The sequence below is a fragment of the Panthera pardus genome, unplaced genomic scaffold (genome assembly GCF_024362965.1).
Source record: "Panthera pardus isolate Hobbes unplaced genomic scaffold, ASM2436296v1 HiC_scaffold_24, whole genome shotgun sequence".
Taxonomy (NCBI): domain Eukaryota; kingdom Metazoa; phylum Chordata; class Mammalia; order Carnivora; family Felidae; genus Panthera; species Panthera pardus.
This window is the reverse complement of record NW_026526810.1, coordinates 31,779,078-31,803,733: the sequence shown is the minus strand read 5'-3', so window position 1 is coordinate 31,803,733 and position 24,656 is coordinate 31,779,078. Positions and strand designations below refer to the sequence as shown.

The window sequence follows — 24,656 nt, the reverse complement described above, 5'->3', positions numbered from 1 at the left end:
TGGCATAGCTCCAAAATGTCCACCAAAGGCTCAAATAATCACATTTTTGTTTTTTTTTTTTTTTTTTAATGAATGCCAATTCTGCATTTCATTCTACAATAAATCTTTATTTGTTTTGATATAAGGAGCAACATTTAAATTACTTATCAGATAACTAATGTACCATTACATGGTGAAAAATTACACTCCATAGTTTCAAAAACCTTTAGCAGAAGTCTTTTTAAAAAAATGCTCAGAAAACTTGATATCCACATGTAAAAAAACCTAAGTTGGACCTCTGCCTTATACCATATACAAAAATTAATTAAAATGGATCAAAGACCTTAATGCAAGATAAAACTCTTAGACAAAACACAGAGGAAGACTTCATGACATTGGATTTGGCAATGACTTCTTGAATATGAGACCAACAGCACAGGCAACAAAAGAAAAACTAAGAAACTGGACTTCATCAAAATCAAAATATTTTGTGCATGAAAGGACCCTAATTAACAGAGCATAAAGGCAACTCACAGAACGAGAGAAAATGTTTTCAAATCATATATTCGATAAGGGATTAATATCCAGAATATATAAAGAACTCCTACGACTCAGCAACAACAAACAGCCCAATTAAAAAACAGGCAAAGGACTTGAGTAGACATTTTTCTAAAGAAGATCTACACACAGTCAATAAGCACATGAAAAGATGCTTGACATCACTAATCAGTAGGGAAATGCAAATCAAAACCACAATGAAATACCACTTCATACCCACTGGGATGGCAGTTATTAGAAGAAGAAAAAAATCCTGAAAATAACAAGCACTGGCAAGGGTTTGGAGGAAGCAGAACCCTTGGGCATTGGGCATTGCTGGGAAATGTGAAATGGTACAGATATTGTGGAATAAGGTATGATGATTCCTCAAAAAATTAGACGTAGACTTATCCTATGATCCAGCAATCCACTTCTGGATTATATGCCCCGAAGAAGCGAAAGTGGAAACTTGAAAACCTATCTGTATACCCGTGTTTCTAGCAGCATTATTCACAATAGTCAAAGAGTGGAAGCAACGCAAGGGTCCACTGATGAACAGATCAACAGAATGAGGTATGTACAGACAGTGGAATATTATTCAGCCTTATAAAGCAAACAAGTTCTGATACGTGCTACAGTACGGATGAACCTTGAATATAGGAGGCTAAGTGACGTAAGACAGACACAGAAAGTCAAATATTATAGAAGGTGCCAAAGTAGTCAAATTCTTAGGGACAGAAAATAGAATGGGGTTGCTATGGCTAAGGGGAAGGGAGAATGGGAGCTACTGTTTAAGGAGTATGGAGCTTCAGGAGGGGAAGATGAAAAAGTTCCGGAGATGGATAGTCATGACAACTGTTCGACAATGTGAATACACTTAATGCCACAGACCTGTCCGCTTAAAAATGGTTAAAATGGTAAATTCCACGCCACGTATCTCTTATCACACATGCGCACACAAATCTAGTAATCACATACCTTAGTTTGAAAAGCACTGCCCTCCAGGGTCCCAGGCCACTTTAGGAGCGTGGGCATATTTCCGAACTGGCAACTGTTTTATTTTAATCTGCAGGGATAACTGAAAGCCAAGGCAGCCAGGGGTCCCACCCACCATTCAAGAGAACAAGGTACTCCCGAGTGGTGGCCCAGCATGGTGGGCCATGGAAGTAATGCCTCGCGCCCGGTGTGGGGTGGTGGGGAGGTCTCATCAGACAGTAAGATGCTGTGTAGCGAGCTTTTACTGTCCTGCACTCTGTCCCCGCACACGGATGGAACAAGTTCAGTGGAGTCCAAGGATGGGGGAGATGGTGGGGAAATGGAGAGGTCTCTCAGGCCACCCCCCCCCCGCCCCTCTGGGGGAAGCAGGGCACCTGGTTGGGTTGGGCGTCCGACTTCGGCTCAGGTCATGACCTCACGGCTCTTGAGTTCGAGCCCTGTGTCAGGCTCTGTGCTGACAGCTCAGAGCCTGGAGCCTGCTTTGGATTCTGTGTCTCCTTCTCTCTCTGCCCCAACCCCCGCTCGCACTCTGTCTCTGTCTCTCAAAAATGAATAAATGTTAAAAAAAAAAATTAAAAAGAAAAAAAAAAAAACAACACCACACTAGAGCCCGGAACCCGAACTGCAAAGCATCACGGGATGGGAGGCAGAGGGGCAGGGCCCGGGAAATACAATAATTAAATAATACAATGAAGGCTTAAGTTTCCAAGCTGATTCTTGGGTATCATTTGTAAAAGTTAACAGGGCATATTTAATTTAGGAATTGGCTCACGTCCTTCTCCTTACAGCCGAAACCTCATAAATGAAATATACTGGATCATTGCCCAGTGCGGAAATAAAAGTTATGAATAATGTTTCTATCTCAATCATTGTCAGCGCTTTAATATTCCTAATTACTTTAAAAAGCTAGATATTCAATATAGGAAAACTTTTTTTTTCTTTTTATCTCCACTTGTGAGATTAGTACAATTTAATAACAGTCGCTCTTTCGTCTTTATTCAGTGTAAACTGACATTTCATCCTTTCACTCTTCATTATTATAGGGGATGGAGGTTTATGACCAAGCATGGAGCCACTCCATTTCCCCATATCGGTCCGTCTAACACCTTGGAATTCTCCGCAACAACTCACGTGTCCGCCCCCCAGGCAAATCAGCATCACCTCGCTTTCTTTATGGAGCAGAGAGAATTCAGTCCAGGCCTTAAAGAAATCAGGCTATGGGGTTCTAAGTCCAGAAAAGAACAAAAAGCCTCCCACCCCCACCCCAGTACTAGATAGATCTGTCCCCTTCACAACTGTCAAAGTCATAAATCCCTTGGCAGCCACAAAGGGCAGGACAGGGCAGGCAGTAGGATGATGGATCTTTATAACCCTCCCTGCCACTTCCAGGAATTTATCCTAAGAAGAAATCGGGACAAATGGGCAAAGATAAATGCACCAGAAAAATCACTGTTGCGTTTTTTATACAGGGCCACAGTCCCTTGCCCACAATCCAAAAATCCCTAAGAAGTCCAAAAGAAAATTGTTTTTTTTTTTTTTAATTTTTTTTTTTTAACGTTTATTTATTTTTGAGACAGAGAGAGACACAGCAGGAACAGGGGAGGGGCAGAGAGAGAGGGAGACACAGAATCGGAAGCAGGCTCCAGGCTCTGAGCCATCAGCCCAGAGCCCGACGCGGGGCTCGAACTCGCAGACCGCGAGATCGTGACCTGAGCTGAAGTCGGATGCTTAACTGACTGAGCCACCCAGGCGCCCCAAAAAGAAAATTGTTTTTAAAGTTCGGCACCAAAATTCATTTAGAGGCCAGATGTGCACGGAAATGATTTGTGGTTATATATTGTCTCAGTGTCACTAGATGCGATTAGTCATATATCCCTTCAGAAATATTACTATGTTTCATCCCAGGGTGCTGCCAGGACACCACTGAGGCCATAGGTCATATATGTATAGTCATCATACGTGTTCCTAACCTCTGAAAAAACTGAAATTCTGAAATCGACAGGCCCCAAGGATCCTGAACAGAGGATGGTGGGGTCTGCAGTAGTGAAAACCCCAAAATGACTTAAATGCCCATCCATGAGAGACTGGTCACATACATCTGGTAATCCATAGAAAGAAACTCTACAAAGCCCATTAAAAATGTAAAGGGAGACTCATGTTTATTGACAAGGAAATGAGTGCATGACCTAAGTTAAATTTAAAAAGCAAGTTCCAGAACAGCACATACACATGATCTCATTCATAAAAGTTGTATCCAGATCTAGCTCTCCGTGCAACTATGTAGAGAGATGACAGGAAGGGCAAGCACCCAATGCTGGAGGCGTCTGTCTCTGGGTATGTGTGTGTCTAACCTTTCTGTATGCTTCTGGTACAGTTTGGATTTTCTTTTTATTTACTGTATTGTATTGATTGTATTTTACTTTTTATTTTTTAATGTTTATTTTTGAGAGACAGAGTGTGAGTGGGGGAGGGGGAAGAGAGAGACAGACGGACAGACAGAATCTGAAGCAGGCTCCAGGCTCTGAGCTGTCAGCACAGAGCCCGACGCAGGGCTTGAACTCACAAACCACAAGACCATGACCTGAGCTGAAGTCGGATGCTTAACCAACTGAGCCACCCAGGCACCCCTCTGTTGTGTTTTTTGAGAGAGAAAGAGGGCACAAGTGAGCAAGGGGCAGAGAGAGAGAGAGAGAGAGAATCCCATGAGGGGCAAGGAGAGAGAGAGAGAGAGAAGCGAGGCTCACCCAAAGTGGGGCTCGAGCTCACCCCATGAGGGACTCGAACTCACCAACCGTGAGCTGAAGTCAGATACTTAGCCGACTGAGCCCCCCAGATGCCCTGGATTTTCTTTTTAACGTGAACAGGTATAATTTTATCATCAGAAAAACAAGAATGATGCTTTCCATTAAACAGAAACCAAAGCTTCCCTGCAAGGGTACCACACATACAGACATGCACACGGGCAGCTCCCATGCAGAAATCTCCAGAGGTACACACTGCACTGACCGGGACACCCGTCCGCAGGGGCCCGGGCCCCACAGAGACCCCAAGGCACGCTGAGGCAGACAGGCATCCAGCGGCACACTAGCAAGCACGTGCAAATTGCTTGCAGTACACCTAGCCACAGTTCGTGACCCGCAGCGGATTGATCTGTCTGCACAACACTATCTCAGGGACACATCTTTCAAGCAGATCCTTCTTTCCTCTGTGAGCAGCACTGTTTTCTCATCAAAGACCGATCTCAACCCTAAGCTGTATTAACAGAGGTTCAGGATCCAGAGGAAGAACATAAAAATTAAGAGTTCAAGTCTGGGACTCGGGTTTTTGCTTGCTTCGCAGCCCCGGTTTCACCATGTACCAGGTGCGAGCCTGTGGAAAGTTCTTTAGCCTTTCTGTGCTTCGACTTTCTCATCCATAAATAGGGCTCATAACCATTCCTCTTCCATAGGGTTGTGAAAATTAAGTGAGAAGAGTACCTAGTGCATAGTAAAATTCAATAAATAACCTATTTCTATTATTCTTTTTTCCAGGCAAGCCTATGTTGTGTGGTCAGACCCAGGAATGATAGTTTAAGAGGAATAAAGGCCACAGCCAATGGATGGGGAAGGCAGATCAGACCATGTCAGGAGAAACAAAAGAGTTTGGAGAATAAAAACCTGGGGAAGGAAGTGATTGCTATCTCTAACACCCAAAGGGCTGACCCATGGAAGGGAACTCTGGTTTCTTCTATGTAGCCCCAGTGGCTGTTATCAACTACTTATTTTTTTAATGTTCATTTATTTTTGAAAGAGAGAAAGAGTGGGAGCAAGGAAGGGGCAGAGAGAGAGAGGGAGATACAGAATCTGAAACAGGCTCCAGGCTCTGAGCTGCCAGCACAGAGCCCAAGGCGGGGCTCAAACTCATGATGAGATGATGACCTGAGCCGAAGTCGGACGCTGAACCGACTGAGCCACCCAGGTGCCCCCTATTATCAACTACTTTTTTGAAGAACATCTTCCCATACACAGTCTGTGGCCTTGTTCACTGATCACCTTGGGAGAAATTCCAGACATGGCTGGGAGAGTCATGGCGATCCATCACCCTGCCCTGGGCTTTACCATGAGTGAGAACTGACTGGTGAAAGCTTGAGACAGGTTTCCACTCAGTAGAAGGGGAAACTTTCCAATAGTCAGCATGTGCTTTCACTGGAGGCAGGGAGCTCTTTGTTAATGGAGGGACTCAGGAAGGAGTCAGAAGGCCCTTAGTGACATCCAAGTATTCAATGCCCTGAGTGACTTTGAAAGTCAGAGTCTGTGAATTCCTGTCCTTCAGTGCTGTTTCCAGCAGAGGGTTGGAACCCATCTTTCGGGGCCTCCTCCGGGCTCAGTACTACGTGCCTTCGAGTAGACTTAGGGGGTGGTGGCTCTTCAGCCCACGAACATGGGTTTAATTGAGGAAACAGCTTATGGGTTGCTCGGCACCAAGTCTGATGACTGAATCGGGGGTGGGGAAATTGGGCAGTCCAATTTTGTACTGGCAACTACCGAGGCCATTTCCCTGTATGTTACACCATACCGTATGTTGGTACGCTGTATGTTACCTCCAACCTGCCCAGTCCTGTTAAATCGACTGCCGCCTTCTTTCCATTTCTTTCACCAGACAGAAACCCTGAGAGAGGCAGACCATGTCTGAAAGACCTGTCAGGGCCCACCCCGTGCCCAGCATATAGTAAACACCAAACACACTTAGGCTGATTGCCGATGGTGGTTTATATGCACTCAGGGCTCCTGAGACTCAGGCTGTATTTCAACCGCCAACAGGCTGCCCTTGACATTGTAATCCAGCAGCAGCAAGCAGACCTGTCCCAGCAGGGTTCACCTAATCCACGTTAGCTCTTCATCAAAGATTCATGGTAAACAAAGTTACATAAAACAAAACATGGACGAGCACAAGCCGGGAAGAAGCTCTTGAACATTTTAGCCAACATGTTTCCTGTTTGTTCACAGAAAGACTAACTGGACACATTTCTTTACCTCAGGAGACTCTCAGGTTTACTTTCCGTTGTTTGGAGGAACCCCTGGCCCACCTCAAAGCAGGGAAACAGGTGGCAGGAGGAGACCACTGTGGTCACTGGAGGCCCACTGCATTGCAGAGAGTCTCCTGATTCTGGCCCCTCCAAGCCAAGATAACCACCCAGGCTCAAAACAAAACCACATCTAATAGCCTTGCTGTGGAGTATATCCTCATGCACTGGGTAGACAGAGAGGCTCCAGTCAAAGCCTTTGGAAAAAAGAACTAGAACTGGATGTTTCCAACCCAGCAGAGCCAGTGGAAAAGGGAAAGAGCACCACATTGGGCCAACATGGGCCCACCTTTCCCCTCTTCAAGTTTTCATGACCATTGCAGCTGTCTGTAATGGGACGGGGAATGGGGAGGTGGGTCCCAAAGACAGGCAAATACTGGGGGTTAGATCCCCAATGGATCTGCTTAGATATGCTATTGTCTCAAGTCACAATAAAGAGGACACTCTACCCCAGCTCAAGGCACGAAGAAAACTGGGCTTCAACACTCATCGAGGCCTGTTTGAAAATCACAGAAGACCATAATGTGAACCAACCATTGACTGCAACCTGTGCCAATGGAAAGAGGGTCATCTGTGAGAATTTAGGGGAAATGAGCCAAAAGAGCAGGAGTGGTCTTCAGCTGGGGTCTTGGCAGAGGACTCCCAGAGCAGCTGCTGGGTGTGCCCCACCCCCTCGGTGGCCAGTCCCACAGCAGAGACGACGCCCTGTAGGTCTGTCCCAAGAGTGTGTGTCTCACCTAGGTCTGTCCCAAGAGTGTCTGTCTCACCCCATCCTTTCTAGGAAGCCTTCTCCAGAGAATATGAACTTTCTACCCAGAGAAATGCAGGAATCCAGTGACCCACGCCCTAAGAGTCTCATCCTCCTACTTTTGGGGACACAGAGGTATCCCAGTGCCCACCAGTCTCATGAATTGGTCCCTCAAGCTTCTGTGAGCACCCACAGAACTTGGCCTTTAAACCAATGAAGCTGAGGACCAGGCCTTCACCACAGTCCTTGACCCCCTGGGTCTGCACCCTTGGGTGGCATCTCAATTTCACACCAACCCTTGAAAGACCATATCTAGAAGTGTTTCAGCAAGCCAGAGTTGTACAAATACTCCACAGTTCCATACAAATGTGATGTACAATGCCCCTCCAGACCCCACAAACCATTACCCCCACGCCCCTGGAGACTTCTGCCCCAAGTGTCATCAGGTAAACTGCAGGTTTCCCTCCTCCCTGATGCTCACACTCGCCTGGGCTGCCCCAGGCCAACGCAAAGAATTCAGCACGCACATGGCACGGCCCCTCCCAAACCAGAGCCAAGGGACCCCTCCTGGCCCCAAAAGGCCCCAGACTCACCACTGGAACAGTCGGGCCCTCCCCAGCCAGGCTCACAGTGGCAGGTGTCCGGGGAAACACAGCGGCCGTGCACACACTCTTCCGTACACAGGGCTGCAGGGGGCCGGGAGAGAGGGAGGAAGAACAGGAACAGACAGTGAAAACCAACCATCTGGTCAAAGAGCATAAACCACTTTATAATGATCCCCTGGGGCCCAAGGATGCTCAGAATGCATCACTGGCTTTGGGGGAAATCAAGCTACTCCTGACCCCAGTCATTTAATTAACTCTGAAATGGATCCAACAGGAGTGTGCTTCATCCCAGCACACTTTCCTTCCTAAAAGGAAACCCAAGCCTGAGAAATGGAAGCCCTAGCTTTTCAAGAACATTCTGTCCAAGATTTAACACTTGGAGACCCTCCACAAACCCCGGCCCTAAACCCACACTCCTACTCTCTTTCCCATAAGCTCAGGAAGTGACCAGTCACGTCCATCTTCGGCTTTCCCCAGTTTCTTTCCACAAGGGCCCCGAATTGTATCAGGTTGCCTGAAAGGTAGCAGGTTCCCCCCACCTTCTGCTCTCCTCCCCAAATGTCCCTATTTTGGGGCTCTCAAATGTCAGCAAATCTGCAAAGTACACAAATGCTAAGGAAAAAGCAACAGCTAATTATAAGAAAGTAATTAAGAGAGACATCTACGATGATGATAATTGTAATTAGAAAGTGTCTGGCAATTTCTTATCATGCAGTCAAATGCTACAGCCTCCTGAGCCGGGAGGCAGCAGCAGCAGCAAACTTTCCATCAACTTCCTCCAGTGCCGAGAAGGCTTATTGGCAGCGGTTTGAGGAAGGGGGATTATTTCTCTCTTCCTTTGACATCCACATTTTCTCAAGGTCGTCCTTTGCTCCTGCGAGATCTGCCCCACCATCTAATCCATCAGTAAAGGATTACAGAAAACCCCCATTTGCCACCCAGGCCAATTTTGTAAGCTCAGGAAATCAGCAGCTACCATCGACCCTGTCAATTTCTTAGACGGGATCTAGATGAACTGCTTCTTTCTGACAAGCAATGAGAGAGACCTTCTCTCTGCCTGGAACTGGCCTGGGCTGGGGGAGCAGGTGGGCCCCAACGGCGAGCTCTGAGGAGAAACCACTGATCTCCAAACACCCCCTCTATTGCCACGTCCACTGCCTGGCCTGGAGGTCCACCGAGAGGCCGCTGCCAGGTTAGACAACAAAGTCCATTTTAGGGCTGGTGTGAGGTCCCTCCGGCCCCTCCCCAACACGGACGCTGACCCTGAAGCTGTTGCCTTGGCTTTGCCCAAGCCCCCAGAGGAGTCATTTCAGATGCCCCACACACAGGTCAGTGGTCTGCAGTCAGCCTGTCCTCTACAAGCCCGGCTATGGTATGTCTGGGGAGGGCCCTGGCACCCAAGTCCTTCTCATTTGCACAGGTGGCCTTCAGGGAGGGTTCTGGTCTGTGAAGATCTCCACATGCCCTCGCTTGGAGCTCCAGAGGATGGCCAGGGCTGACCAGTTCACCCAGTTCTCACTGGGGAACTGGGCTGGCCCCTGGCCCCAGTGACCAGCTCCACTTAAGAGTCACAGTGAGCTGCTCACCCAGCAGCTAGCAAGGCTTCGTTGGCCACTCCTGCCGCCCTAGCTGTCTCTCCTCCACCGGCCTTTCCAAACTCAAATGGGTCAATGTGCCCAGAACACACTGGACACCAGATGTCCATCCCCAGGCTCCCCCTCAGAGGCCAGCACCCAGCCCAGCCAGCTCCAAGCCCTGGCCTCAGCTGCTCCTTTCCCCCATCTGCACCCCCAGAGGCCCCTCAGCCTTCCCGCAGACCCTCCCGTCAGCTCGTCGGATTAGCTCAAGACCCCTCCAGCTGCTTTCTGACAGCACAGAGCAACACCTTGATCCCGGGGGGCTCTGCCTGGGGGCGGCGAGGGCAGACAGGGAACAACGAAACTCTAAGCATCAGGGCTAGAAGAGACCTCAGAGAAAATCACGTCCAACCCCTTCATTTTAGACCCCGAGGAACTGAGGCCCGAGTGTTTGTGACCTCATGGATAGCGTGTGGTCTCTTGACCAGGAAGGAAGGACTCGGGGATGAGCCTCCTGAGAGGGAGGGGAGAGGTGCCCAAGGCCACGGACCTTCACCTCTCACCCAGCTGGATGTCTCCCTCTGCCCACATAGCTCAGGGGCTGGGGGAGCCAGCCCAGAGGGACAGCACAGGGTGCTGGGGTTGACCCCAAGGAGGGTGAGAGCTGAAGGCAGAGGCCAGAGAAGCTGCTTCCAACACACTGAGCTCCCCGCAGGGGGTGCTGCGCAGGGGGCTCAGGGCAGCTCAAGGGCGGAGGGAGGAAAGACGAAGTGTCCTGCTAACCCTGGCCTCTCTCCGGCCCTTCTCCCTCTGGAGACCTGAGCACAGGCCTACCTCCTGCACCCTCCCCCTCGCTGGAAGGGTGGGCCTTCGGGGGCTCTGGGCAAGCCCCACGCCACCTTTTCCCTTGGCCTCTCCCCAAAACCCCAGGAAGCCCTAGGAAAATCTGTCGAGCACCTACCCCATCTCAGCCCTGTATCCAGCACCGGCCCCCAGTGACCCCATGTGCAGAGAAGAGCGCCCCCCCGCCCCCCACTCCTGGTGTGGCTGCTGTCCCTGTGGTCCCTCAAGACCTCATTATCCCCTGCCCCTCCTCATCACCCCGGTACTGTGCCTGGGCTATCTGCGTGTCAAAACCTCAATCCGTTCATATTTCATAGGTGTCGTTTAGACGGTGTCGCTTGAAGCATGAACCATTGATGGCAGAGATCCAAGGCTCAGACAGCCATATTTGGCGATTGGGCCACTGTGTGCTTATGGGCCTGGCGGAGAGGGCCCAGGACGTGGGTGCTGGGAGGACAGTCTCCTGAGGAGAATGGAGGGGAGACGCATGCTCCTCCCTGGGGCGGGGGCACCTGACTCCTACCCTTGACTCCACTGTGGCCCAGCGGTGGACAGCCCCTCTACAGACGCCTGGGGTTTACACAGCAGCCACTCCTGGAGTGAACAGGTGCCCGAAGTTCTTTCCGACCCCAGCCCCTCATGCCAGCTTCTGTCTAGGCCCTGGGAGGGGCCGAGTTAGGCTTCTGCCACACTGGCCTCCCTCTTCTCTGCCCTGTGACTCTACACAGGGGCCTTTTGTTAAGCCCCTCTTTCCGTTGCTGTTGGGGACAGGGAAGCAGAGGCTGGCCGTGACATAGGCCCACGGTGTGACCGAGGGCCAGCCACCTTCCCTCTCCTGGCCCCACTGAGAAACTTGAGCCTCTGCTCCCTCAGCTTCCCACCACCTACCGTCCTGCCTCCGTCCTGCCTCTAGCATCTGGGGACTGGAGGCATCTTTAGCGAGAAGCAGCACAGCACAGTGGTTAAGAGCAAAGACTGCGCCAGAAAGCCAGTTCTGGGCCCAGGGATGCCACTTAGTAGCTCTAGACCTCAGGCAAGTGCGCACTACCTCTGTGTCAGTCCCCATCTGTCCAGTGGGGGCCAGCGACAGGACGGGCCTCAGGCTGTGTGTGAGGATTATATGAGTTGACAAAGCACCCAGAGCGGTGCCTGGGGTATAGTAAGTACGGTAGGAGTCTTGCTATTGTTATTTAGTAAGGTGTCCTCAGACCCGAGGCGGGGGCCTCCACACACAGGCTGTCCCCCTCACTCTCACCCTTCACGGAGTCCCAAGACACATGGGGAGGGCTGCAGGGATCTGCTGACAATCCCTGATAGGGGATGGTACGCTGGAGGGCACCCCTGTCTCCGCCCCTGGTGGGGAGGCCAGGGTGGTAGGTAATGTGATGACCTAGGTTTCAATTCCCTATTTGTCAATTACAATTACAGGACGATAAGCCAATTATCTAACCTTCCGTGCCCCAGTTCTTTCATCTGTAAAATGGGGATAATAATAGTACCTAACTCGTGAGTGGTTGGCAAAGACTGAATGAAAAACATGGAAAGTGCCAAGGCCAGCGGCTGGCACACAGACACCAAATCTCTAGTCCCTGCCCATTGGCTCTGGCTGTTTCTGGCCACAGGGGACCAGGGTGACTGGGGGTCTTGAGCACCAATGGTGTGGGGTTGCAGGACAGCTCCAGGAGTGAGGAGATCTGGGTTTATGACTATCTGCATCTATCTCAATGATACCAAACATCTCACTTTCCTCTCCAGGCCCTGCAGCTTTACCTATAAATTGAGACAAGACCAGATGAGGTCTGTAAAGTCCCATTCAGCCATGAATCATCACGAGCTATCATTCTGCCCACACCCTCCTTGAAATGCCTGGATCACTGCCACTACCCTAGTCCTACTTCCTGGCCCCCAAGCCCCATCCCCTTTCTACGGCCTGGTAAACCTTAACATCACAGGGAGCCTGGTTTCTGTCCTTCATTCCTTTGGAAACAGCACTGGACTAGGAGGCAGGACACTGCAGCGTGAGTTCGGGCTCTGTACTCCTGCCATATGACTCTAGGCAGGTGGCCTCCTCTCTCTGGTCTGTAAAACAAGCACACTGCAACTTATCACCCTTCAAGTTCCTCTACTGCTCACAGCCTGTGACGCTTCTAGGGCTATTCAGCCTCCACCATGTCACCTCACAGCAGCTGGAGGCTCAAAACACTTCCACTGGGCTCCCTAGCCCTGGGTCACCAGGGTCACCAAGGCCAGGCATAGCCTCCATCACCCAGCTCTACCGAGAAGCTAGGGAGGCTTCAGACGCCCAGTCTGCACATCTATGGAAGGCGAAATGTTTTCCCACCAGAACCCCCCCTCTCCACACAAGGTTCCCCTGACTGACCCAGCCCAGAGAGGCCTCTTCTTCCACCGAATCCCATGACATACTGTATGTGTGTATGGGGGGGAGGGGGGACAGGGGAGGCAGTCGGTGGCACATAGTTCACTTGGCCTCCTGCCACTTCCCCCTTAGCTTGGGGTCATTTGGTCTCCCCAACCAGACTGTGAGCCACTTGAGACTAAATCCAGAGTCTTAAATATCCCCAGACCTCCCGTTGGGTCATACTTTACAGATGCCCTATGCATGGCTGGTGGTGACTCTTTTGAGTACCTGTCCTTTCTGAGGAAGGGACATTAACAAGCCCGGAGAAAAGGATCAGGATGTAGAGGGTGTGGACCTGTGACGGTCATGTGAAGGTTGGGACTTGTTGGGAGGGCGGGTACTGTGTTGTCTAGCCTGGAGAAGAAAGTACAGGGTGGGAGGCAGGTCACAATCCGCGGGGCAGGCTGAAATGCTGCTGAAGAGAAGCGGGAGCCGTTCTGTCCCAGACAGAAGAGGGATCCAGGGGCACATGTGACAAGGGGACAGATTTCAGGCTAACCCGAGGCAAGGCTTTCTAACACCTGAATGGGTTCAACAGTTCGAAAGGCTGTTTCTATAGGTAGGGAGCAACCTATCGCTGGGAACATTCAAGCAGAGCACAGAGGACCCTACAGAAGGGAGGGGTCGGCAGGCAAGCTGGCCCTCGAGCCAAATCCTGCCGGCTGCCTATTTCTGTGAATAGAGATCTCTTGGAGCACAGCCATGCCCATTCACATACATATTACCACGGCTGATTTTGCACTACAGGGACAGAGTGGAGCTGTTGCCGCAGAGATGGATGGTCAGCAAAACCTAAAATACTTACTCTCTGGTACTTTGTGAGGGGACAGGGCCCTTTTGCTCCAGAAGGTTCCTGGCTGGTGGGAAGTCAGACTATGGGACTCTAAAGGTGCCTTTTGCCCTTCTAATTTTCTATCATTTACTCACTCCCACGTATGATCACATGGTAAAACAAAGCCCAAAATGTGCTTAGGACACACCCGATGATGCCAAGCCTCCTTTTTTAAAGTAGTACTCTGGGTCCACGCAAAGGAACAAGGGCCCGTCAAGCTGAGAGGCATAACCTTCAGCAGCCACAAATGCTCAGCTGGCACTCTACTGCAGTCTTTTCTTCCCTCCCGGGGCTGGGGACAAGGACTATGGATGATTTAGTGACCCCTCGTGTTGCCACTGATGGTCTTGCTCAGGTAGACACTGGTAACTGCAGTCAGTGAGAAAAAGCCAAGTGATGAGTCCTTTCTCTCTGCCAGGCGTTGAATTTCCGTTGCCCATTTCCATCGTGGAGGCAGGTATAATTACTACTCCATTCATAGTTAGGAATCTAGACCACAGGAAGGGCTAAACGATTTGTGCCAATGCCCGTAGCTACGGTGTAAGACAGGTATTTCTCAACCTTGTTTTCATGATCAACCACTCCCCTCCAGGAATCATTTTAGACATTTTGTCCTTAATCACTCTCCCGACATGAACTTTTCATACAACACATATACATGCAATACATACACAGATACACAGTGCATTTGTGCTTTCTATGCAAACAGACTAAGAACCAATTTTTACCCCCCGAGAATGCATGTTCTCTATCTGCCCTTCCAGATCACTCTCAGACCTTCTGTGCCTCTCTCTGTGTCCCGAGAAGTAGATCTCCGTGGACTGCATGGGCTTCCTTGCCCTCTGGCTTCTGGATGGGTTTGTCCAATGGGAAATACCAACAGGAGATGGGAGGGCAATGGATTGGCAGTAGTGATGGGCCTTTGCTCTACAGCTCAAGGTCTTGGGCGGGGGTGGGGGTGGGGTTCTTCCTGCCCAAGCATGGAGTGGCTCTTCTTGGCTGCTAGCCCTAAATGCTCTGTCATTCCTTACTGGTTTCCATATCCCTCCCCGTGCCCTTACAAATACAGATCCCTCCCCCCATCTTGAAAGTAGAGCGTTTCTATGAAACCTTTTGTAAGCCAAAACAGCATAAAGCAAAAAAGGAATTGCCATTAATTTATATGAAAAAATTTCGCCACCCCCCCCCCCCAAATAACCTCTTAGGCTTTTCAGATACCTTGTGACACATCTTGCTAACAGAAGCACAAAATTAAATTGAGATAAAACACAGATGCTCCAACACAATTCAAAGCTATGCAGGCTTGATGCTAAATGTAGCTCCTGGGGAAGGATCCTGGTGGGGTCACTCTTGCTGCTCAGGGTGCATGCTCCCTTTATAACCGCTTGCTGCAAAGCAAACGAGGAGTGCTATCTTCACTTGCACCTTTTTTTCATGAAAGTAAAAATCCCCCATGGATTTCTCTGTGTTCACAAAAACAGGTAGTAATGTAAAAGTCTTCTGTAAAAGCAAAATGGCTCAACACACACTTTCAATAAGTGGGGGATACCTGCAATCGCTTTCTTAAACTCTCCTCGGTTAACGGGCCATCTGTTTCTTGCCAGAGCCCTCAGTGATCCAGTGGCCAGGCCAAGGTTTGAGCCCATAGCTACGTGATGCTAACAGGCCTGCTCTCAACTGCGTGCTCCATCACCACCTGGACCACAGGTGACATAAGTAAGTTCCAACACCAGATCCGTCACTAATATAGTCCACTTTCTCCTCTGGGTCTCAGTTTCTCTGTGCAATGAAGGGGCTGAAGGACAGGATCCAAACGTTCCTTCGAACTTTGGGAGTCTAGGGCTCCACTGCACTGGGGATTGGCTTTTTGGCATACTTTGATTTATACCAAGCTGGAGAAGACTCCATTCCACAAAGGCGGGCACAGAGCTTGCCACGAAAGAAATGTATCGAGATATAGATATAAGGCCAGAACATCCGTCCTGGGGCAGGGGATGAGCCCGTATGAGCAGCCAGGACCCAGCACCGGTATCTTGGCATCAAGCAAAGCGGTCTAGGCAGATGTGGGGTCTCTTCTGCAAACAAATTGCCGAGACAACACTGGCCCTTCCCTGGCCGAGGCGCCCAGTCTGCTGTCCCTCGCTCACAGTGAGCCCTCTGAATCAATTCTCACTCCTATTAGCATTCCACCCAAGACAACCCATAAGTCCCTGAGGCGTTCGTGGTAATATATTTTGCCTGGTGGTTTTCAAATGGTCTTACTAGTTAATGGAACTATAAAAATTACTTACATGAAAAGGTCAAGATAAATAAAGACAACTTCCATGTTCCCTGGCCAACTAGGCTGATACCCAGCTAGGACAAAAGAGGGCTAGGGAGCCAGGGAAAGGAGGTGGTAGCCTCCCAGAATTCTGCAGCATATGGCTTCTGGAACTTCCCCCAAACCCAGTGTCCCCGGTGCCCCCAGGCACATTGATCCGTCCTCCATCAACATTCTTGGCAGGAGGAGCCACAGATCAGGCTGTCGTTTGATTCTGCTTAGAAATAAAATGACCTACATCCAAGTGGGCCCAAATGCCAATTCTAAAGTGACACACTTAGCATGAGTGATTCTGCCACACCTAAGGTCATGTGACATGTGGGAGCAGGTGCAGGTGCCTACATCAAGGAGGCCACCAAAGAGAGTTCCAAAACAATTCATCATTCCTTTAAAGCTACCAGCACCAAGTCCGGTGCATGGCCAGGAAGAGTCAAAACAGCTGGTCCTTCCTTCTAAGCACATCTAGAGTCGGCTTTGAATTGCTGTGGTCACATCTGGCTCCAAGATATAAATAGTCAATTAAAAAAAAAAAAGAAAGAAAGAAAGGAAGGAAGGAAGCGTTTCACCTGTAGGGCTGATATTGGGAGCCAAGAGCTCTTCTTGTCTGGAGTCCATAGGCCTGCTGGTCCCCCTTCTTCCCACTGGTGGGGGGCAGGGGGCACTGGGAAGGCTCACACAGGACTCAGACAGGTAACCAGCGGTTTGCGGCCCCCACCCAATCTGCCAAGCCGGCCCATCTCAATCTGGTGGTGTCTTTGCTGAGTTTTAGTCTTTGGCAATCTAGTATTTACCTAAAAGCCTGGGTCCTTGTTCTGCCACTTATTAGCTACATGTCCTTGAGCAACACGTCTCGTCCTGAGCTTCCCCATCTATAAAATGGCTATGGACTTAGACAGTTGCTGCAAAGAATAAATGAGTTAAGGGGCACCTGGCTGGCTCAGTCAGCTGAGCGTCCAACTCTTGATTTCAGCTCAGGTCATGATCTCATGGTTGTGAGATCGAGCGAGCCCCTTGTCGGGCCCTGTGCTGACAGAGCGGGGCCCGCTTGGGATTCTCTCTCCTACTCTCTCTGCCCCTCCCCCACTTGTAATTGCTCTCTTGCTCTCTCCCTCAAAATAAATGAAGAAGAAGGACGAGAAGGAGAAGGGAGCTAATTCACGTAAAGCACCTAGAACCAGAGGTTAGTTATAACTGTTGCTGGTTGTTTCTTGTTTTTATGCTGTTGTCATTAACACCCCTCTTCCCAGGGCTGGCCAGGGGAGCTGGGATGCCACAGCCCCAGAGCATTCTTAGGTTCATTTCCAGCTCAAAGAATGATAGAGGGGCCTGAGTTAGACCTGAAGCAGCTTCCTCATTCACTGAGGCAGGGAGGTGAACATAGCCCTGGGAGCACGGCAAGTGTGGGCACTGGGGGCAGGCAAGGAGGCCCCAAGGTCCAGCCTCAGCTCACTGGTGATTGTAATTGTGATTTCAGGGGAGAGAAGCCTGGAACAAGAGGAAGCCACAATCTGGCTGCCAGGCCCTTCCTCTCCTCTAGGACCGTGGTGGTGCTTCTGGGGGCAAACGTGAACTTGGGTAGGGGCGTGCTCCCCGTTCCTGAGCACCCTCTACTCTTCATGCGCATACCCACCCACACGTGCATTCACTTGACAAGCATTTATGCGGCACCTGCTGGGTGCTGGGCCCCCTGGGCAGGGATTTACCGAGAGGAGTCCAAAAGGCAGAAATGGCCAGGCCCTGCCCTGCCCACGGGACTCCCAGGCGGTGAACACTCCTCCTGCCTGCTGTTGACCCCTTTCCCTCAAGGAGCTCCTCTGGCCCTTAGGAGCTGGGGTGTCCCCTCAGGGAGTTGTGCACAGAGGGACTGCACTCAAATTCCCCCAGGGGCCAAGACCGGGAGGAAAGGCAGAGAACGGACTTGGGAGCCAGGCTGTCTGGATTCAAGTCCTGGGTCTGCCACTTCCTAGTTGTGACCTCAGGCAAGTTACTCTACTTCTCTGGACCTCAGTTTTCTCATCTTTAAAGTGGAGACAAAAAATAAAACTAAAAAACTAAAAACAAATAAATAACATGGGGACAATGGCCCTCTACCTCACAATTTGGTTGCCAACTCAAGTCATCAATACAAGGAAACTGCTTAGAACACTGCCTGGCACATGGGAACCTACCTATTATTTTTTTTTCAAGGTCATTTCTTCCATTCCCCCGCCTCTGAGCAATCACTTACTCCGGAAGCATTTCCTAAGCTGTGCCGGATCCCCTGCTGGGTGCTGGGAATACCGTAAGCAAGCAAGCCACAGTCCCCGCTTCCACAGTGCAATACTGGAGCCAGCACCTGAGCGCAAGGGCGAGCAGACAGGGGGGTGGCTGGGTAGGCAGGTGGGGGCACTACAATGTCTCTGGTGCCGAAACCATAGCCAGGTCGGGGTGCAGGACGCGTGCCAACAAATGGGAGGCGATGCTGTATGTTGACAGGGGAAAAGCTTCACAGAAGAGGGGATGTTCGACTTGACATTCATTCATAATACCTTTACTGAGCACCTACCATGTGCCAGAGACTGTATCTGCCTTCCCCACGCCTACAGACTATGAGGATTTTGCCTCTTAAGGTTTTCTGCTAGAAGAAAACTTCCTGTACCTTCCTTCTTCCCATCTCTCACCTCTCCAGCCTCGACCCTCGCTCCTGCCGTCTCTTCTTTGGCACGTGGAGTATCTGCTGGTTGTGAATGAGCCTCTCTACCCCGGGCCTTCTTAGAGCCTGGAACCCATCTGTAACCCAGCCCTGCAGCTCTCTTACCACTTCTGGTTACCCTTCACACGAACTTGGACGCCACTTCCCGCAGGAAGCTCTCCCTGACTGCACTGCCCACCCCTCTCCCTGCTCCTACAGCATCTGGTATGCCCCCATAGGGCACAGAACTGACTACTCTGTGCCACTGGTCTATCTCCCATAAATTCCACAAGGGCAGAAAGAACAGCCCTCTGTTGTTCATCTTTATGTCCCCTCGCCTCACATGGTGCCTGACCCACGGCAGGTGTTCAATAACTAAATGTGGAATGAATAGGTGTCTGAATCTACAAAGGACCACTCCCCTTTCCCTTCATCCTGAGCGCCTACCTAGCCCTACCAGCGCCTAGGGGGCGCCTGGGTGGCTCAGTCGGTTAAGCGTCCGACTTCGGCTCAGGTCACGATCTGGCGGTATGTGAGTTCGAGCCCCGCGTCGGGCTCTGTGCTGACTGCTCAGAGCCTGGAGCCTGTTTCAGATTCTGTGTCTCCCTCTCTCTCTGACCCTCCCCCGTTCGTGCTCTGTCTCTCTCTGTCTCAAAAATAAACGTTAAAAAAAAAATTTTTTTTTAAATAAATAAAAAAATAAAGTGGGCCACACCAGTCTGGTTGGGCTTGAATACATAATTCAGCTAAGAGACCAGGGGAATGCCAAGTCCCAAATCATCTCACGGTAGCCTAGTGAAATGCTCTTTAGAAAGATTCCAGTAACTCTCCAGCTAATAGATAAGAGCTGTTCAGCAAAACCCAATGAGAAGGATTTCAGTCTGGGGTTTGGGCCTCCCCCTTCTAGCCTGGAGCCCTGAGGGCCACCAATCATTAAACGTCAGTATCAGACGGCAGACTCCCCTGGGAACCTTTCTTGTATCTCTACCAATCACCCCAAGATATTAGCCTGCCTCTCATGGCTTGCTTCAACATGGCTTAACTTTTTTTAAACATTTTTATTCATATTTTGAGAGATAGAGAGAGACAGAGTGTAAGCAGGGAAGGGGCAGAGAGAGAGGGAGACACAGAATCCAAAGCAGGCTCCAGGCTCTGAGCTGTCAGCACAGAGCCCGACGTGGGGCCCAAACCCACAAACTGCGAGATCACGACCTGAGCCAAAGTCAGACGTTCAACCGACTGAGCCACCCAGGTGCCCTTGGCTTCACCGTTAATAATTGTCGTCAATTTGCCAACTCGTCAGGATGTCCCTAGCGGGTTTCCACATAGAGCAATCCTGTCCAAACACTGGGCCTGACAAAAGCCCCAGTGTGGCTGTCAATTCCCTTAATCCATCCTGTGGGCCCGGCACCTGCTGGTGGACGCTCCTGGTGCTCTCAGCCCTCCTCGCTTTGTAAAAGATTTTCCCGGCCGAGCTGTTCAAACCACCAATACTGCATTCTTACATGCAGCAACAGCTTTTCAACTTGTTAATGATGTTGGAGCATACGGCCTGAGTCAGCAACGCCCAGCGCACAACCCAAGAAAATCTTTCTCCGGGTCTTTTTTTTCCCCCATTTGACAGATGCCAGGCTTACTCTAGAAAGACACATTCCAACTGATTGATTTTTTTCTTTGAGAAATTGATCCTCATCACCTACGAGGAAAGCAAAACATGAAGCTTGTCGAGTTGTTGTTTTGTTTTTTTTTTAATGTTCTGATTTAAAAATCAGTCCCCTGGTTCTGTCTTGCAACTTGCCTTTCCTGAAGGAGCCAGCCTCTTCTCGTGGCCACACGTGACACAGTCCCAAAGGAGGGGGTGCTGGAGGACGGGCAGATGGAGGACAGAGAGGCCCCGGGGCAGACGCGTGTGATTAAGCACACGGGCTTCCGGATGCACAGACTTGGGTTCAAGTCCTGATTCTTCCACTTAACTAGCTATGTGATCTTGGGTCAAGTGAAATGACCTAACATCGCAAAGCCTTGGGTTCTTTATCTGTGAAACTGGACCAACGGCACTGCCTAAATAAAGGGTGCTGTGGGGGACTCGCTGAAATAATCAAGCAGTTGATAGAGTGGGCTTCTAGCAAGCGCCCCATAAATCCCAGCTCTTACTACCATGATTGGTTTTAGAGGAGGCAGCCCACATGTGACACTTGAACATGTTGAACCTGGGGACTTCAGCAGACACTCTGAACCACAGCATCTCAGAAAGGGCCAGGGAATTAGAGTCCCCCCTTTCACCTCCTCATCCAGAGCTTGGAGCCTCTCTCCTACATCTCATGCCAAACTTCTGCTGAGATGCCTCTACCAGCAGGGAATGCAGTCACTCTGCCCCAACCTCATTCAATTGCATCCACACCGGCAAGCGAGAAAGGCTCTCTACAACCTCCGGGCCTTTGCACATGCTGGATTCCTTCCTGTAGCCACCCTTCCCACTCCTCCTTGCCTGGCTAATACATCTCTCAGGTCTCACCCTCAATGGTGCCCACTTTAGGAAGCCATCCTTGATAGATAAGGTGCTCCTGATCTGTGCTCCCCTAGCACCTGCCCTTCCCCATCAAAGCACAGGTCCCTTGTTACTGTTTCACTTGTTCACGGTCTTCAGCACTGGACCAGGAGCCTCTGAAAGCAAGTCCTCAGGGCCCAGCACAGTAGTGGCCTGGAGCGGGAACTCAAGAAACATCTGCTGAACCTACGAATGAATGAATCAATGAAGCCCCGTCCATGTATCAACAACTCTGATCACTAGAAAGCTTTTTGCTTCACTGGGCTGAAATCTGCCTCCTCGGAGCTTGCCCAACTGCTATCTTGCCCTTCCCTGCCCCCCAACCTATGTCTCCTCCCGATTCCCCATAACAAGGCTTCAGGGAGCTCTTCTCTATCAGAACGGAAGCAGATCGGAAACAGAGTGACAGGACCCCACAGAGCAGAGTGGCTGGGACCGAAGGTGCCCGCCCATGGAGAAGTGTCCTTCTTTCTGTCAGAGTTAGTCTTTTGTCCTGGGTACTGTAGCCTGGCTGCCACCACCGACCAGCACAATGAAGCCCACCCAAAGCATCTGAGCACTGTCATTGCCCCTGCCTCCGGCAGCGAGGAGCCCGTGGTCCTGCTGGTTTCACATCTCCTCTCAATCGAGAAGCTAAATCAGGAGCTACTTAGCACCACTGATTTAGGGCTTTAATAAAAATAATGCAAAGTGAATAGGAAAGGCAGCTGTGAAGGTCACGGTCAGAGCTCCTCCTAGCAGACTCCTGCCTTCCCTGCCTGCGTCTCTGCCCAGCCAGAAGAGCCCTCGATTCCCTTGCAACCCCACAAATGAGAATTGGTGCTTTTATGAAATCAGTCCTCATCACAGCCACATCCCTTTACAGCCCAGGCTGTATCTGTTTCTCACAGGGCTGTGTAGGGGTTCCCTGCCACCTCGGGAACTTAACCCTTCTCTCTACAAAGACCCTGGCCTGAGAGGCTAGAGGCCTCTGAATGTGCCCCAGCTCTGTGACTGATTCACTGCGAGCACCACTCACAGCCTCTGCCTGTGCAAGGTGGCTGGTGACAGGGTAAGGCAGCCGTTCAGAGCCTGTGCCACTGAGGTCCTGTGAGTGGGGGTGGGGAACGGGGAGTTTGCAGTGTTCCCCACCCCCAACCCCTACCCAGGCACAGAGACTTCCACTGGGACCCAATGCCAAGCCCAGAGTGGTTCCTTACATTCTAAATGAGTCTATTTGAACACCTAATGCTTTAGTAATAAGGAGAAAATGTTATTTTTAAGTGACCTTTTTATTTTTAAAATCACTATGGCCTGTCATACAGCTTCTAAGTGGCAAAGCCAGGATTCCAGCCAAGGGCCCTGCAGGCCGTAGCTGGCCCTCCTCTCGGCACCCCCATTCGGCCTCTTGAGCAGACCCAAACCCATAGCAGGTGAGTAAAGGGGCAATGCTCCCATGGCCTGGGTGAGCAGGGAAGGCTTCCCAGAGGAAGAGAACATCCCCCCCTACTCCCCATAGGGTGCATAAAACACCTCGCCTGGGCAGACTGAGGTCTCAGAAACACAGCCCCCACCTGCCCTCGCTTCTGACTCCAGTGGTCAGAGCAGGGCCATGGGCCTCTCACTGCTCCAGGGCAGGACCTGCCATCACTCTGGCCCTCGCGACTTGGGTGGAGGGAACACACATCCCACCCTGACCCTCCCAGGCTCTCTCTGCAGGATGCCCCTGCCCTTCGCCCCCTCTCCCACACTCCCCCTCCCCCCTGCCCATGCCCTGCAGCAGACCCCTCAGCTGGAGGGGTGGGGGGGGGGGGGAACAGCTGAGATGCAAACAGGCAGGAAGGAGCTCTGTTCTCCCCTCAATAGTTCACCCATAGGCCTATCTCTGTATCTCTGGGGAAAAGCATCACCTCAATATCCTTGCACCTGAGTAAATGACAAATGTGAGGGTCATTTACTGCAATACTGTCTAGGGTAGCAAAAACTTGGAAATAACCTAAATGTCCATCCATCCACAAGGGCAAGGACAAAGAAATGACGGCACAGCCACACCGCAGAATACCTTACACCCGGAAAAAAAAAGGCACCAGACCCCTCCTCGTGTACTGATAACATACACAAAGCTAGAGCCAAAGGGACAACAGTAAAGGCAGAGCAGGGTTTAGAAGATGCTGCCATCAGTGTAAAAATGAAAATGCGTTGGAAAAGAAGGCATGCATACATTTCCCTAGATGTGCATAAAATAGCTCTGAAAAGACACACAGAAACTCGCAACAGTGGTCCCTTCCAGGAAGGCGGCGTGGGAGAAGGGTTTTCTATCGCAGGCCCTTTCGTAGCTGTTAAATATTGAACCAGGTGAAATGTGTTACCTGCGCAGAAAATAAATACCATTAAAACTGTAAAAAAATAAGACACACCCATGCCAAAAGCTTCTGGTTAACATACAAAAGAATCCACTGGGAGAGGAAACACGTGACTGTCACACTTACTAGCCCCAGGTGAGAGTGACAGCTACCACAACGGAGCCCTGAGCCAGTGGGACTCAGGAGCAGTGAGTTTTGCAGAAGGTTTATTTGAGTCAAGGGGCCAGGAACTATGTGCAGCTTGGTTCTCCGGCTGAGTTAGGGCCTGGAAGTCACCTTTGCAGCAACATCCGGGTCTCTCTCACCCCCAGCCTGGACGACAGCAGGTTCCCCAGGGCCCCTGCTGTGCCTGGGAGGGGGTGCAAGGGCTGCCACTGGCCTCAGCACAGCACCGGGAGACCCGATAAAACACGATGGCACGACGGATTCCTGAGGTGGCGGTTACCTCTGTATCACGCTGAGAGCAATATTGATTCTTTCAAGTGAGACCCTGGTCCTCCCTCCTTCCAACTTTTATCAGCCTAATCTGGTGAGATGCCTCCCTTCTCCAGCCTCCTTCTGTCTTCTTTCCTCTTTGTGTTCTCTCCTTCTCACCACCCCGCTCCCCCCCCCCCCCCCCGCCCCGCCACCACCCCCTCACTCTCCCATCTCCACTCTCCTTCTTAACTCATCAATTCACAGCCCTGCTCACAAGCTTCCTTCTCCCCTTCATCTCTGTGATGCTCTGCTCATCCAGACCCAGTCACCCTGGCCCTTGGCAGGGATGGGTGGGGCGAAAGGAGGGAGGGGCTGCAGCATGGTCCCCCCACCTCCCCAGGGGAGCCTGCAGGAAGGAAGCTGAAGGGCGCCCCCCTCTCACTGGTCAGCTGCAGCCCTTGAGAGAACTCTGCTTTCCAGCACAGAGCAGCGAGCCCACACACCATCACCTTCTTTGGGTCCCTGTCCCCCTCCCTCTCTGCACCCCACCCTCGAGCAAGCTCTGCCTTGGAGTGTCGGACTTCCTCTCCCACTTGCTGCCCACTCGCCTTTCCACCTTTTCTTTAGGGGTCGGCCCATGACCCTGCTCTTGAGGCGTCCGGCCGGGAACCCCAGCCGGCAGGGGGGTAGCACGCTCTACTTAGTATCACAGTTCCGGTGACACCCGGCTCCTAAATATCTCAAACTCCTTAAAGGTTGG

At 50.9% G+C, this 24,656-nt stretch overlaps 1 protein-coding gene across 13 annotated transcripts in view; it reads right to left on the bottom strand.

The window, feature by feature from the left end:
* Positions 1-24,656, bottom strand: part of MEGF11 (multiple EGF like domains 11) — a 353,192-nt gene that overhangs the window by 173,399 nt on the left and 155,137 nt on the right. For all 13 annotated transcript variants that reach the window (XR_002077980.2, XM_053888936.1, XM_019441733.2 and 10 more), the window contains exon 5: positions 7,916-8,008. Coding sequence is in view for 12 of the 13 variants with exons in the window: in XM_053888936.1 (XP_053744911.1) it covers positions 7,916-8,008 (93 nt within the window). In the remaining variant the exon portion in view is untranslated. The remainder of the gene's footprint in view (positions 1-7,915; positions 8,009-24,656) is intronic.